The sequence below is a fragment of the Daldinia caldariorum genome, assembly GCF_022478825.1.
Source record: "Daldinia caldariorum strain CBS 122874 unplaced genomic scaffold F4812scaffold_25, whole genome shotgun sequence".
NCBI classification, from domain to species: Eukaryota; Fungi; Ascomycota; class Sordariomycetes; order Xylariales; family Hypoxylaceae; genus Daldinia; species Daldinia caldariorum.
In genome coordinates this window covers 331,735-344,243 of record NW_025953061.1, presented here as the reverse complement: position 1 = coordinate 344,243, position 12,509 = coordinate 331,735, and the positions used below count along the sequence as shown (strand labels likewise).

Genomic DNA, 12,509 nt, shown 5'->3' with positions numbered 1-12,509 from the left:
ATAGTAATGTGAATGTCTTCCGTCTCTCGGGGGTCTTCACTATGCATAATTTTTCCCCATGGTCGTGCACCGTAGCCAACCAAACTCCGTGCCTCTCTTCTCATGACAACCTATTTTCCATGTCTCTTATGCGGCTCCCACTAGGATGTTGTTGACGGGGATGTGGACTGGAGGCAGAATATTAGTAAAAAACGACTCTTCCTTCGCACACTGGAGTCAGGCCATACTCAGTTTTATCAAGTAGCCAATGGCGCCCATGACCAAGAAACCGACACCGACGGCCTTGCTGATTTGGATGAATTCGCGCTTGTCAGCTATAAGAAAAACAAACTTGTCAGCATATCCGTCCTTAATCCACGTCCTTGCAATGTATTCATTCATCTTCCTCTTGCTTCGCTTAGTTCTCTTTTTTTTTTTTTTTTTTTTTGCCTTGCATGCTTGGATGCTTTCTACTGGGCTCGCGATGATCGAGCTCCACAGGACATTGGTGATATGGGGTATACGGAATATGGAGACATGGAGCGGAAAGGTGGACATACGCTTGGTGCATCGCGTCATGAATTGCATGCCGTCCTTGACGAAGTCCTTGGGGATTTCGAGGATATCTTGAACGTCCGACATTGTGGATAAAGTTGAGTTGAGTTGAGCTGAGCTGAGCTGAGTTGAGTTGGGTTAAGTTGGGTTGTGGATGAATGCGTAGAACGGAAAGCAAGAGATATCTTGTTCGTAATAGCTTATGGGAGGACTTTAAGTTTAAATTGTTGGCTTGCTATACAAAGGAGTGAGAAGTGAGAAGTGAGAAAAGGAATTGAAGGTTTGTAAAGTGGTTGACGATGGGATGGATACGGCCAGATTTCCCAGTAAATGTTCAGGTACGTTTAATCTTCAAATGCGCTAAAGTGGAACCTCGCCGCAGTTGCAATCTGGCCTGGCTGCCCGGCCAGCAAAATCATACCTTTGAAAAAAACGGCCAGGTCCAAGTTAGCTACAGGTGCACGTGAGTTACGGGGTTACGGGGTTACCTAATGGATGTGCATGCCCATGCATCCACTCCTACCTTATATTTAGGTAAGCTAAGGAGGGCAGACCGACCAATATCGGCGCCTGCCGCAGCCTACCCGCAGCCTCATTTAAGCATCTGAATAGTGGGCCTCTAACCCCCCCAAAAGCTCAGCCCGTTTTTACCGTTCTAGCATTTTAGCGCTAGACCTTCGGGCTTGAACCTCCCCTGTCTGCCTGTTGTCGGTAATTTTTAGCTGTCGAGTCCAGTTCCATCTAAAACCATTTCCTCACCCAGAACGAAGGTCAAAAGGTCAAACTTTCAAGTTCAACAACGGCAAAACACAACACACGAATTTGATTCCCAACCTTTCATCTCATCAGCCACATTACCGTCAGCATTGTCAGGTGTAGCTTCAGGACTGACTCATTCCCTCTATTGCCCGACTATGTGTATCTCTAAGTAGTACCTTATCCAAGCCGCTTACGACGCGTTGCCAACTCCTTTCCTCTCTCCCTCTTGTCACTCTTGTTTTTTTCTTGTCCTTTTTTACATTGCCTAAGTTTTTGAGGTCTTGTTTTATTTTATTTTTCCCCTCTCTTTTTTATTTATTCTTCTTCATCTTCATCTTCTTTCTTAAACCACGTTTGGTCTAGGTACCTTACCTATCAGGTTCGAGAAGGACATTAATTATTCCCGAACCGTGAACTTTCCCAAGTGACAGGACACTTTGGGGGAGATACAATACAATACGTTTCTACTAATACTTCCATAATATCGAACAATTCTTAGGGAAAAAAAGACTTGGGGAACCATTCTACGTCTTTTCTACTTCCAAAAGAATATCGCGCTGCTTGTACTTTAAACCAACCATCATTTTTGCAGTCACTCAACACTTTCAAGCATTTGAGGAAAAAGAAGAAGAAAAAAGGGACCTGCGCACGCGCTTAATTCGAGGAAGACTACCCAAAGGCTGCAAGCACAGAGCTTCGCCTTTGATATTTCCATTTATCCTGGACCCTCATCATCATCGTGCAAAGGGGGATTATCCTACTTAAAGGGCTCAGCTCATTGGGAATATCTATCTTCAAAGGCTACTAAGTGTACGTATTCGATATCGTGAAAAAAAATCTCTTCCTCTTATTTTGTTTCTTTTTTTTTCTTCTCTTATCCGGCTGAGGATGCCCAACATGTATTTCTTGTTGACTGATGATATGGAGTGGAAGATAACAGGCACTTGTATCTACTCTGAATACATCATCACTTGACAGACATCAGACTTCAGAGCTTCAGAGCTACCCTTTCTTCTTAGTCTCTCATTGATATTGCAGCATCATTCCCCAGTCACGCTTTTCCGATATGGCGGACGAGGACTTCGAGATTGATGTCTATGGTGACGCGAACGACGCGAATGACAACAACACCAATGTGGATGCCGATGACTCTAGACTCGATGATCCCAATAATCATGCTTATGAAAACAACTCTTCTATAACCATTGCCAACGGTTCTAATCCCGAATCTACCGCACACACCCACAACGACGATTACGACAACGATCAGCAGAATATGGATACCCAAAGTAACGGCGCGACAGCCACCCAGTCATACCAGCAAGGTGTGAAGCGTAAGGAGACGTCAGACAATAGACCTATCGATCCAGGTGCTACCAGCGCCTTACTGCTCTCAGAACTTCAATGGTGGACTACAGATGACGAGATCCGCGGTTGGATTCGACAGGCTTCCTGCGAGGACGAACTGAAGGACATCACATTCAGCGAACACAAAGTCAATGGCAAGAGCAAAGGGTACGCAATAACGTATGCGGTAGAGTTGGTGACATTTGACTAACATGCTCATTACAGCCAAGCATATATCGAATTTGCCTCCCAACAAGCTGCCACTGCTGCCAAGCGCCAGATAGAGAATGCCGCTGCCACGTCCACTCAACCTGGGGGCAAGAAGGTCACAGTCATATACACATCGCATACGAACAATCCGTTCAAGACTTTACCGAAGGATGCGCCTGCTAGAGCTAACAAGGACGGACAAACTCGAGGAGGCTCGAACGTAGGAGGATACAACGACCGTGGCAACTTCAGAGGACGTGGTAACTTTGGGGGTCCCCGTGGAGGATTCAACCGCAACTTCAACGGCAATATGGGAGGTGGCTTCCACAACAACAATGTCCCTAGCGGCTTCAATAACAATATGGGCGGAGGAAACTTTGGTTTCAACAATATGGGTGGCGGTGGTGGCGGCGGCGGCGGTAACTTTGGTTTCCGTGGTGGCATGATGCCCGGAGGAGGTATGGGCGGAGGAATGCGTGGTGGAGGCATGCGCGGTGGACGTGGTGGAATGAACCCTGGTATGAACGCCGGTATGAATAACGGTATGATGGGTGGAATGGGCGGAATGGGTATGCCCATGATGGGTTTCCAGCAACCGGCACATTTCAACCCGGCCTTCTTCAGCGGCAACCAGCAGCAGTCCGACTGGCAGAACCCCCACGGAGCCAAACGGCCGCGCGAAAACTAAAGACAGTCACATCTGTGTTCACTCTTAACAGCCCCCTCTCAACGCAATTCGGGACAAGTATTGCCTATTAAGGTCGAGCATTTAATTTTCGCACGGGGTGGTTATTATGGCTTTTACAATTTCGAAAATAAAAAAGAAAAAAAGTTTTCAGGCATTGTAAACGGAAAGGGAACACGGACAGACGAGCAATTATGTTGCAGGTAGGCAGGCAGGGGAGGCAGGCAGAAGGGCCGCCTCAAGGGGGGATATGGTAAAATTCTCCGGTCAATTGAAAACTTGTTTTTGAAGTTACTTGGGGGACTGTTCGTCTTTCATAGGTTAGGTATGAATCGAGCAAAGCTAAGCCTATAGTATTATTTTGTTTTATTTGTGTTCCTTAAGGGTGGTTTAATTACTCAAGTAACAGGTACCTAACCTAGGTAGGTACCTACTGAACCTATTTTAAGCTATCTTTTTGGATCTGGTGATAGCTTGACGGTCTGGGCCAAAGAGGCCAAGAAGGTAAGCTGTACGGGTTAGGCATAGAAAGGTCTTTTTGTTTTATCGAGTCCGTGTCAGTGGTTGGAAATATGAAAAAAAATGAGGATGGATGGATGGACGGAAAATGGAAGTGGGACTTACGGTAAAACCAACGTTACCCCAGGTCACGGCATTCCACGAACCAACGTCCAACGTTCTATCATACCCAAGCAGCCAGCACGTAACGCCGACGTGGCTTATGTCCGCGATCCTATCATTTCAGAGAAATTAGTATGAGGGAGACGTATGGGTACGAAGTATATGAAGATGGATATACCTAGGTAGGTAGGTATATATAAACGGATTATTATGGAATGCAATGCCACCCTTGCCGCATGGGTCTGGAAGGCGCGCGGGGGCAGTTATATAAAGTTATTTGGGGAAGGGGGACACAATGACATAGTTATGAGAAGAGGAAGAGGTGTTAGAAACTACCTCCTAAAGTGAACGAACCATAGAGCTATGAGATAGTTACGGACGACCTTGAGCTCGGTGGTAGTATATAGCACAGCAACACCGAGGAGAAACAGGAGTCCGTATGTGTTGCCTAGCTGGAGGGCAATCAAGCGCGCATTGTCATCTCGAGGAGCGAAGCTATCATCACTGCCAGGAGGGGCGTCGATCTGAGAGTTTATGAACCATTCAGGGTCCAGGAAGGGGCCGAGGAAACCCCCAATACTGAATTGATGGGCGAACACGGTGTTAGTAGTAGTAGTAATAATAATAAAAGATAGGTTATGTAGGTCGATATCAGGTACCTTAGGTAGGTAATGTATTAATCCAAAAAGATTATCGTAACTTTTACTTACAGAGAGATAGGCTCTACGATAGTGAAGATGGTGCGGGGGAACGCCGGTAGTTGCGAGGCCATGACTTTTCAAGATGTCTTAGACTCAGTACCTAACCTTGATGAACTCGTAATAAATAGCTGATATTAAACATCTAACTCGGTGTCCAACCAGATTAATTATGGCAGGTAACGGATAGAGTGTTACCAGATAGAAGTGTTGGGTGTAAGTGGTATGTAGATATTCTGCTTGTCCAATATCAGGTCACAGAGGCAGACCACGTGTAGTAATTCGGTCTGATGAAAGATCTTGAATCGGACTAAAGGTAGTTAGATCAAGTGTAGATCGTCGTAAGATTTAGTAAAAATGGGTCTAACGCCTCGAGAAGGAAAGAAGAAAGACGATGAAGAAGTTGAAACAATGAGGATACGGGTTGGGTATGATGAGTAAGTCGAACGATCGTGGGCTTCCAGTGGTGTTTGTTTTCGAGGTACCCAAAGTGCCGAACCCGAACCGAACCCGGCGTGGAGTGCGGGTTGTCAGAATAGGGGAAAGAAAGGGAGCTGCTAGGGAGGATAGCGGCGGGATAGGTACATAGCAGGGCGGGATTGTCCCGATTGGGCAATGCTACAGGCGCTACAGGTACGGAAACTTCAAAGGATCAAACGGGAGTAAGAGAAAGGTCCGCCCAGGAAAAGAAAAGAAACACATCAGATTGTTCCATCGCAGTTGCAGATTTGATGAATTCTTGGCATTTTACCCAGCCGAGAGGAGGAGGATGATTAATTTGATTGATATTCGCTACTTGTTATCTCTAGTGTAACCAGAAAAACATCCCTCCTCAATTTTTCTTTTTTTTTTCTTCCACTCTTTTTTTTTAAAACATACCTAGAAAGGCTCTCTCTTGAGGTTTTTTTTCTCTTGCAGGGCCATTGACCCCCAAAAGGTTCCGGCACCCCCGAAGGCAACTATCATCACCTATAACCTAATCGGTTTAATAAAATTGCTGCATTGGTTTTAGTACATTAGCTCTAGGTAAGGTACCTACACCGAAGGTATAGGTTAGGTAGGTAAAAGGTTGGTGTTCACTTTGCCGGTCACTGATCATTGATCGCTCTTCTGTCTCTCTCTGTCTCTCTCTACATTTAAAGGGAGGGATTAACGGGATAGGGATTAATTGTTTTCCTATGGTTTCCTATGGTCTCTACGGTCTCCAATGGCGTCTTCACATTGAAGCAGCACTGAGAAAGAAAAATACTGAGCAGAAAACGCAAACGCGGCCAATCCGCACTAATACCCTTTTCCATTTTCTAGCACCTGCAGCCATATTTTGGTCCTATCAATGATAGGAGAAAGTGGTTTTCCTTTTTATTTTTCTTTTTATGTTATCTTTCCTATTATATTCTATTACTATTCTTATTATTTCATTCCCCCCTCAAAAGTAAGAATCAAAAAGCGGGTTAACGAGGATGTAATGATCCTAGGATCTATTTGATGGTTTTATTAGTGATTCATCCCGTCTACACGCCGTTTTTAATCATTCTTCGCTCTTTCTCTCCTTCTGTCTCTTTCCGTTGTTAACCATAGTCCCTAAAGCCTTATTACTTTTTTTCTCTTTTTCTTTTTTTTTCTTCGCATCTGTCTACCAGAAATAGACATAGCTAGTCAGAAGCAGACAGAAAAAAAAATAGAGAACACGCAGACAGAGTCGGACAGTTATCATACTGTGTTGAGCTCTCGTGGTTATTGGTATTTCTCACTCATCAGACAGATCAAACAGTAGTGTCCTCGCTATTTTCCCTGGTCTCTTACGAGTCTCGACTGTTCGTCTCCCTTATCGCCTATCCCACTTCTACTTTTACTTCCACTTCCACTTTCACTTCCAGTTCTCGCCATTCTTTCGCCTCTCGCCCCTCCGTGCAAACAAAGAGTCCGTTCGTGACCCTTTTTTTTTCTTCTTCTCTCCCAATGCCCTTCTCTTGTCAATTACCATCGACCCACGATGGCTACTATCGAGCCGCGACTCATTCATCTGCTGAACGAATCAACTGCTACACCACGGCCTCACCATGCTGAGCTTCCGCCCATCAAAGCTCTTCCCTTACCTAAGCCTCCCGGCCGTTTCCATCCCATCGAACCCGATGCTGGCCAAAGATCCGAAGTGCCGGAAACGAACCTGGGTCAATTAGCCTCGCAGTCTATGCCGTCCCTGCATTCGGTCGTAGAGGAGGTTCCCGCCATGAACATGACTTCGAGAACAGATGTTAGTCAACCATCGGAGCGAGCTTTACTAAGCCACATATCGTCCCAGGATCTGCGCATGATACTAGATGACACACCAGATAATACCGAAGATCTTGGAAAGAAAAGGCGGCCTTTGAAAGAGGACTTCGTGCAGCTACCGCAGCCGCTCAAGAAACAGAAAGCGGCTACCCAACAGCATATGTTTCCCCCAATCATTGTAGGGTTACTCGAACCGCCATCCGACGCCTCTCTTTTCCCGCCAATATCTTCTGGTTCTTTCGATAACCGCCCGCATTCCGAACCTCCGCAGGCTCTCAGCATTACAATGCCCCCCGAAACATCGGAACCTGTTGAAGAGAAAGGAAACCCGAGTCCTCCACCCGAACCCGAGCGAACACCAACGGGGAAAGTTAAGCGGCGGGCAGCCAAGCCGCGACGAAAATGGTCAGAAGAAGAGACGAATCATTTATTACTCGGTGTGAGCAAGCATGGTGTTGGAAGATGGACAGATATCTTGGAAGATCCCGAGTACAGATTCAACGATCGGACTGCGGGCGATCTAAAAGATAGGTTTCGGACTTGCTGCCCCGAAGAGCTCCGAGCAAGCCCGTCAGTTGGGGGCGACATATCTCGAGAAAAACGGCCTAGCCTAAAGGGCAAGGGGAAGCCGACGAAGGGTCTTATGTCCGAAAATATACTGAACGAAACGGAAGAAGAGGTTGAAGCTGAGCAGACCCAATCGGCCCAGAATGATTCTGACCCCACGCCCGCGAGGCAACGTAAAAGTAGGGCTCATCGCAAGAAAATGGAAGATCTGGTGGAGTTGGGCATCAAAGGACCGTTCAAAAAGTCACATCGAAGAGAGCGACGTCCGTTTTCCGAGCAGGATGATAGAGAGATATTGGAAGGCTTTGAATTATACGGACCGCAGTGGACTAAGATCCAAAGAGATCCCAGATTCAACCTGTCCAGTAGACAACCGACTGACTTACGAGATCGGCTACGAAATAAATATCCCGAGAAATTTGCAGGTACGGAAAAGACGGCCATGCAAGTTAGGGAACCTGGGCAGCCAGGACGAGGCAACAATTTGTTGGAGCCTTCTGTTAATATGGCAATCGAAAATTCACTACATGTTTCTAAGTCGGCTCTGCTTGAGCCCCAACTCAATCGGAGCAACTCGAAAGAAGACATGCCAAAGTGGCCACTCCCTTCTAGCCTTATGGAAACTGGGGAATCGTCCCAACAGCTACATCCGAACCTTTACTGGAACGAGGGCCCTGGACCGGGCTTTGGGACCGGTAGCATAGGAGAAATGGACATATCACGGCTTCTCCTCGACGATACGCAGGTTGCAAGCGAGCCGCCTTCGGAAAGACGTGGCCCAGGATGAAATCTGCGGGTCAGGTCAAATGGGTCGTGAGAAGACAAACTAGTAAAACTCCTTTAAGAGGGGGTAATCAAGATATTCTAATGGCAATAGGCTTATACGGCTGAGGCTCAGAATCTACCTTAGAGGCGGAGAGAGATAGACTATACTACAAGGTGGTAGGCCAAGGTGTGTAAGATGGTGTTTTTTTTTCAAGTCGACAGTTGCCAGAGATTTGCCAGAAAGCTCCAAGCTCCATCCGGACCGGCGTCGGAATCGCGCGAGAGGAGATGTACCTGATTTTTATGCCGTACGGAGCATGAAAGGTCCTGTCGTTACAGAGCATTACATAGGTATAATATGTGTACGGATTGTAGTACTGACCGAGGTGTGCGAATCATACGAAAATGGCATATACTAAGGGCATGAAGGGTAGGAAGGGCGTGGGTTTTAGGACAAACGGCTGGAAGTCGTATTAGCCGTAGCAAGCAAGCAAAGTGACTTTTAAATTTATTAACAAATTTGAGACGATGCATTTTACTACGTAGGGATTATGCATATCCCAACGAGACAAGTTGAAGCCGTTGGATGTGAGTAATTTACGTGGACTCAGATATGTATTTCCTTTAAAGGTGAGAGCAAACCTATGCTAGCAATCCATTACTTTGTAGTAAATAAAGTAAAATAATAGCAAATACCTGTATATCCTAGGTACCTTGTAATCTCAACCTCGGCTTCGTTATAATACTGGGAATGCACTCAGGTACATCATGTACGTAATAGCCCTGGAGCTCTCTGGGTTAGGTACGGGCCTAGAATCAATGATCGTGGTACGTACCTAACCAAGTGGACTCAACAATTCCATTTGTGGGACAAATGCCAAGAGGTTTTTTTTTTTTTTTTTTTTTTTTTTCGCAGCTGGCAGTCTGGCAGCTGCTCTGGCACTGATCACCTAAAATTCAAGCCCCACCCACGCACTAGGGCACAAACCTGCCTTTTTCTCGCTTCCCGCAAAATTTGGAACTAGGCACATTCCAATTCAACTTTTCTCAAGTCGCAATTTGACATCCATCCACACGAATCTGCCACTTCACGATAACTCCAATACCCCATCGTTGAACAGTCAAAATGGCTCGTGGACCGTAAGTACCATACACACATCTCTATCTATCCTTCTTTATAGGTTCAATGCTCTTTTTTCCGATTGCATTCGGAGAAACGACGCTTGTCTTTGCTTGAGAATTCATCGCGATACTCGAAGACGAGAAAACAAAAAAACGAACGCGAACTTTGAATATGAAACTTCTTACAGCTGAAATTTTACGCAACACGTAACTAATCATGTTCCAATCTACAGCAAGAAGCACCAGAAGCGCCTGAGCGCCCCCTCCCACTGGCTTCTCGACAAGCTATCGGGTGTCTACGCCCCCAAGCCCTCGGCCGGTCCTCACAAGCAGCGCGACTGCATGCCCCTCATCATCTTCATCCGCAACCGCCTCAAGTATGCCTTGAACTACCGCGAGACCAGGGCCATCCTCATGCAGCGCCTGGTCAAGGTTGACGGCAAGATCCGCACCGACAGCACCTACCCCGCCGGCTTCATGGACGTCATCACCCTCGAGAAGACTGGCGAGAACTTCCGACTCATCTACGACACCAAGGGCCGATACACCATCCACCGAATCCAGGCTGAGGAGGCCGAGTACAAGCTCGGCAAGGTCAAGCGAGTGCAACTTGGCAAGGGCGGAATCCCATTCTTGGTCACGCACGATGCGAGAACGTGAGTTCTGTCAGACATCATTCAGCCGTTGGATCAAGCTTTGGTTGAACCACCTTTTCCATCTTGTGATAAGATCGAGCTTCGAACTGATGGCTGGTATGTCCCCCCTTTCCTCCGCGCATGCTAACGTGATCTCTTTCTTTTTCTTACAGCATCCGCTACCCTGACCCTCTGATCAAGGTCAACGACACAGTCAAGATCAACCTTGAGAATGGCCGTATTGAAGACTTCATCAAGTTCGACACTGGTGCCATCGCCATGGTCACTGGTGGTCGCAACATGGGTCGTGTCGGTGTCATCACCCACCGTGAGCGCCACGATGGAGGTTTCAACATCGTCCACATCAAGGACGCCATTGAGAACACCTTTGCCACCCGTGAGAGCAACGTCTTCGTCATCGGCTCTGAGAAGCCCTGGATCTCTCTGCCTAAGGGTAAGGGTGTCAAGCTCACCATCGCAGAGGAGCGTGACCGCCGCCGAGCCCACGCTCTGGCCGGCCACTAAGGTCTTTATTTTTCGGTAAAACAACAAAAACGGGATCTGGCAGAGGGTTGACTTTTTCGCAACAACGCATGGGAACTGGAGTCTGTGGCATATCCGATTCAAATCTTACCAAAAGGAGTAAGATTCGTGGTTTACCTAGGTCAATGATAAATGAGAATTAATTGACCTCCTGATCCCGCCTCTACGTTAGGCAGTTACACGCTTGGTTCTGTAAATCGTGTATTATCATATCCTAATTCGTGGCTTTCTGTCGATACGTCGTGTTCTCAACGTACCTAATGTACTGTACCTCTCGCCTATAGTTTTTCCTGATACTGACTGTCCCTATTGAGAGATAGCCCCTATTGAGCAATCCCCGACGAAGAGGGCTTGGGAAGGCTTAGATACGCATATTTGCCACTTCAAAATAGTATCATAAGCCCATCCTGTTCGTAATAGCTTGCATGTGTAAATTCTCTCCCCATGCCTCATTGCTTGATGCACGATATCCTGCACGGGATCTCACACGCCTATCAATCAGTCTAACTCCATCTTATCCTTTCCCGAAGCCATCGTCCCTTCACCGCTTATTTTCTTTTTTTGTGCGTATTCTCCGTTCTGCGGAATGCATACCTACCTACCTAAGTTAGGTAGTACAGTATGTCCGAGACTTGGAGCTACACCTACCTGTTCCTTGTTGGGTTTGCCTTGGTGAGGGAGTAGGTAGGTAGAACCGTCCCCCTCCCCCCTTCCAGAGTAATTCTCTTTGCTTGCCAGGGAATTTATACGCACATTAATAGAGGCATGTCGTTAGACTCTTCGAATTTCAAGGCTGGATAGATCCTAAACTTGAAGAAGTAGGAGGAAGTGCTGTCTGGGGCCCTGAAGAAAGCCCGAAAGCTAGAGCCGCAATGATGAAATGCTAGGGCCGACTAAAGGGGTTCTCCCCCTATGTTAGGTTAGGTAGTTTTGGTAAGTCTACCTAAGGTATACTACATTACCTACCTAACCTATGCTTTACTGTATTTCACATCCGATTCTTTTCATTCATCTTCCCTGTTTCAAGAGGCAAGGGCTGTCTGCCATAAGCCACGGCAGACCGGGTAGGCTATGCTAGGTAGGTAGGTAGGTATGTTGGACTCATTGGCTATAGCTAGCTACCTAACATATATCCGTATGTCAAAGTGGCGAGTAAGCGCGGGCGGGTAATTCGGGCTTCTTGCTCGAGGCTTCTTCTACGGCAAGTGGATTTTGGCCTTGTGGTGGGCGTTCATGATGGCTATGGCTATGGAGTTGGTATTGCAAGCATATTGAGCGTTCCACGACAGGATGGAACTATCTACACGAGTCATGCCGCTTTTCGTTTTGATGATCTATCCTTCCTCGTCGTTTAAAGGTGAAATAGGTATTCAGCAGGGAATTCGAGATGTGTTGATAATCTTTTGGCCTCTACCTATAATCCATCCGTAGCTTAAATGCCCATCTCGTTATGACTGAAGTTCTCTATTGTTCTCCTGACATAGAAAACTCTAAGATACGAGAGGTACCTAACTCTTCTTTTTAATTTAAGGTGTGTTATTCGACTGAAGATCCAAACCATATTTTCAACATAAATTTTTCTATTTGCATTTCCATATCCAAACTCCTCTAATGCTACCTGCGGGACAAGCTAGAAATTTACTAGATATACACCTATCGTGACTGGTCATTCTTCGAAAGCCGATCTGGCTGCCTAAGTAAAGGCTAGAAGATCTGAAGAAGTGAATGTTTGCTTGAGGGACTTGGCTA

At 46.5% G+C, this 12,509-nt stretch overlaps 5 protein-coding genes across 5 annotated transcripts; 3 read left to right on the top strand and 2 right to left on the bottom strand.

Moving 5' to 3' along the window:
- Window positions 1-14: 14 nt before the first annotated feature.
- On the bottom strand, window positions 15-727 carry F4812DRAFT_238542 (protein translocase SEC6). Its single transcript, XM_047930607.1, has 3 exons — window positions 540-727; window positions 228-314; window positions 15-167 (listed from the first exon to the last, which is right to left on the bottom strand). Exons 1-3 carry the CDS (start codon window positions 619-621, stop codon window positions 127-129), a joined length of 210 nt encoding a protein of 69 aa, XP_047786020.1. The 5' UTR covers window positions 622-727; the 3' UTR covers window positions 15-126.
- A 1,632-nt stretch (window positions 728-2,359) lies between these two features.
- Window positions 2,360-3,538, top strand: F4812DRAFT_463532 (uncharacterized protein; the record flags this gene model as incomplete). The annotated part of the gene is made up of 2 exons (XM_047938223.1): window positions 2,360-2,808; window positions 2,866-3,538. The coding sequence occupies 2 exons, from the start codon at window positions 2,360-2,362 to the stop codon at window positions 3,536-3,538; spliced, it is 1,122 nt and encodes a 373-aa protein (XP_047786019.1).
- Window positions 3,539-3,886: 348 nt separating this feature from the next.
- F4812DRAFT_446055 (uncharacterized protein) lies at window positions 3,887-5,572 on the bottom strand. The gene is made up of 4 exons (XM_047935610.1): window positions 4,867-5,572; window positions 4,511-4,735; window positions 4,160-4,268; window positions 3,887-4,069 (listed from the first exon to the last, which is right to left on the bottom strand). The coding sequence occupies exons 1-4, from the start codon at window positions 4,926-4,928 to the stop codon at window positions 3,980-3,982; spliced, it is 486 nt and encodes a 161-aa protein (XP_047786018.1). The 5' UTR covers window positions 4,929-5,572; the 3' UTR covers window positions 3,887-3,979.
- An 896-nt stretch (window positions 5,573-6,468) lies between these two features.
- F4812DRAFT_238412 (uncharacterized protein) lies at window positions 6,469-8,638 on the top strand. The gene is made up of 2 exons (XM_047930606.1): window positions 6,469-6,668; window positions 6,732-8,638. Exon 2 carries the CDS (start codon window positions 6,848-6,850, stop codon window positions 8,480-8,482), a length of 1,635 nt encoding a protein of 544 aa, XP_047786017.1. The 5' UTR covers window positions 6,469-6,668; window positions 6,732-6,847; the 3' UTR covers window positions 8,483-8,638.
- An 846-nt stretch (window positions 8,639-9,484) lies between these two features.
- F4812DRAFT_446049 (ribosomal family S4e-domain-containing protein) lies at window positions 9,485-11,165 on the top strand. The gene is made up of 3 exons (XM_047935609.1): window positions 9,485-9,600; window positions 9,816-10,238; window positions 10,391-11,165. The coding sequence occupies exons 1-3, from the start codon at window positions 9,587-9,589 to the stop codon at window positions 10,740-10,742; spliced, it is 789 nt and encodes a 262-aa protein (XP_047786016.1). The 5' UTR covers window positions 9,485-9,586; the 3' UTR covers window positions 10,743-11,165.
- Window positions 11,166-12,509: the final 1,344 nt, after the last annotated feature.

Coding starts and splice junctions, on each gene's coding strand:
- F4812DRAFT_238542 (XM_047930607.1), bottom strand. CDS start 621: ATGTCGGACGTTCAAGATATCCTCGAAATCCCCAAGGACTTCGTCAAG. Junction 315..539: donor CATGACGCGATGCACCAAGC/GTATGTCCACCT, acceptor TTTTTCTTATAG/CTGACAAGCGCGAATTCATC. Junction 168..227: donor TGGCTACTTGATAAAACTGA/GTATGGCCTGAC, acceptor TTCTGCCTCCAG/TCCACATCCCCGTCAACAAC.
- F4812DRAFT_446055 (XM_047935610.1), bottom strand. CDS start 4,928: ATGGCCTCGCAACTACCGGCGTTCCCCCGCACCATCTTCACTATCGTA. Junction 4,736..4,866: donor ATCGTAGAGCCTATCTCTCT/GTAAGTAAAAGT, acceptor CCATCAATTCAG/TATTGGGGGTTTCCTCGGCC. Junction 4,269..4,510: donor AACTATCTCATAGCTCTATG/GTTCGTTCACTT, acceptor CTGAAATGATAG/GATCGCGGACATAAGCCACG.
- F4812DRAFT_446049 (XM_047935609.1), top strand. Junction 10,239..10,390: donor GTCACGCACGATGCGAGAAC/GTGAGTTCTGTC, acceptor TTTTTCTTACAG/CATCCGCTACCCTGACCCTC.
- F4812DRAFT_238412 (XM_047930606.1), top strand. CDS start 6,848: ATGGCTACTATCGAGCCGCGACTCATTCATCTGCTGAACGAATCAACT.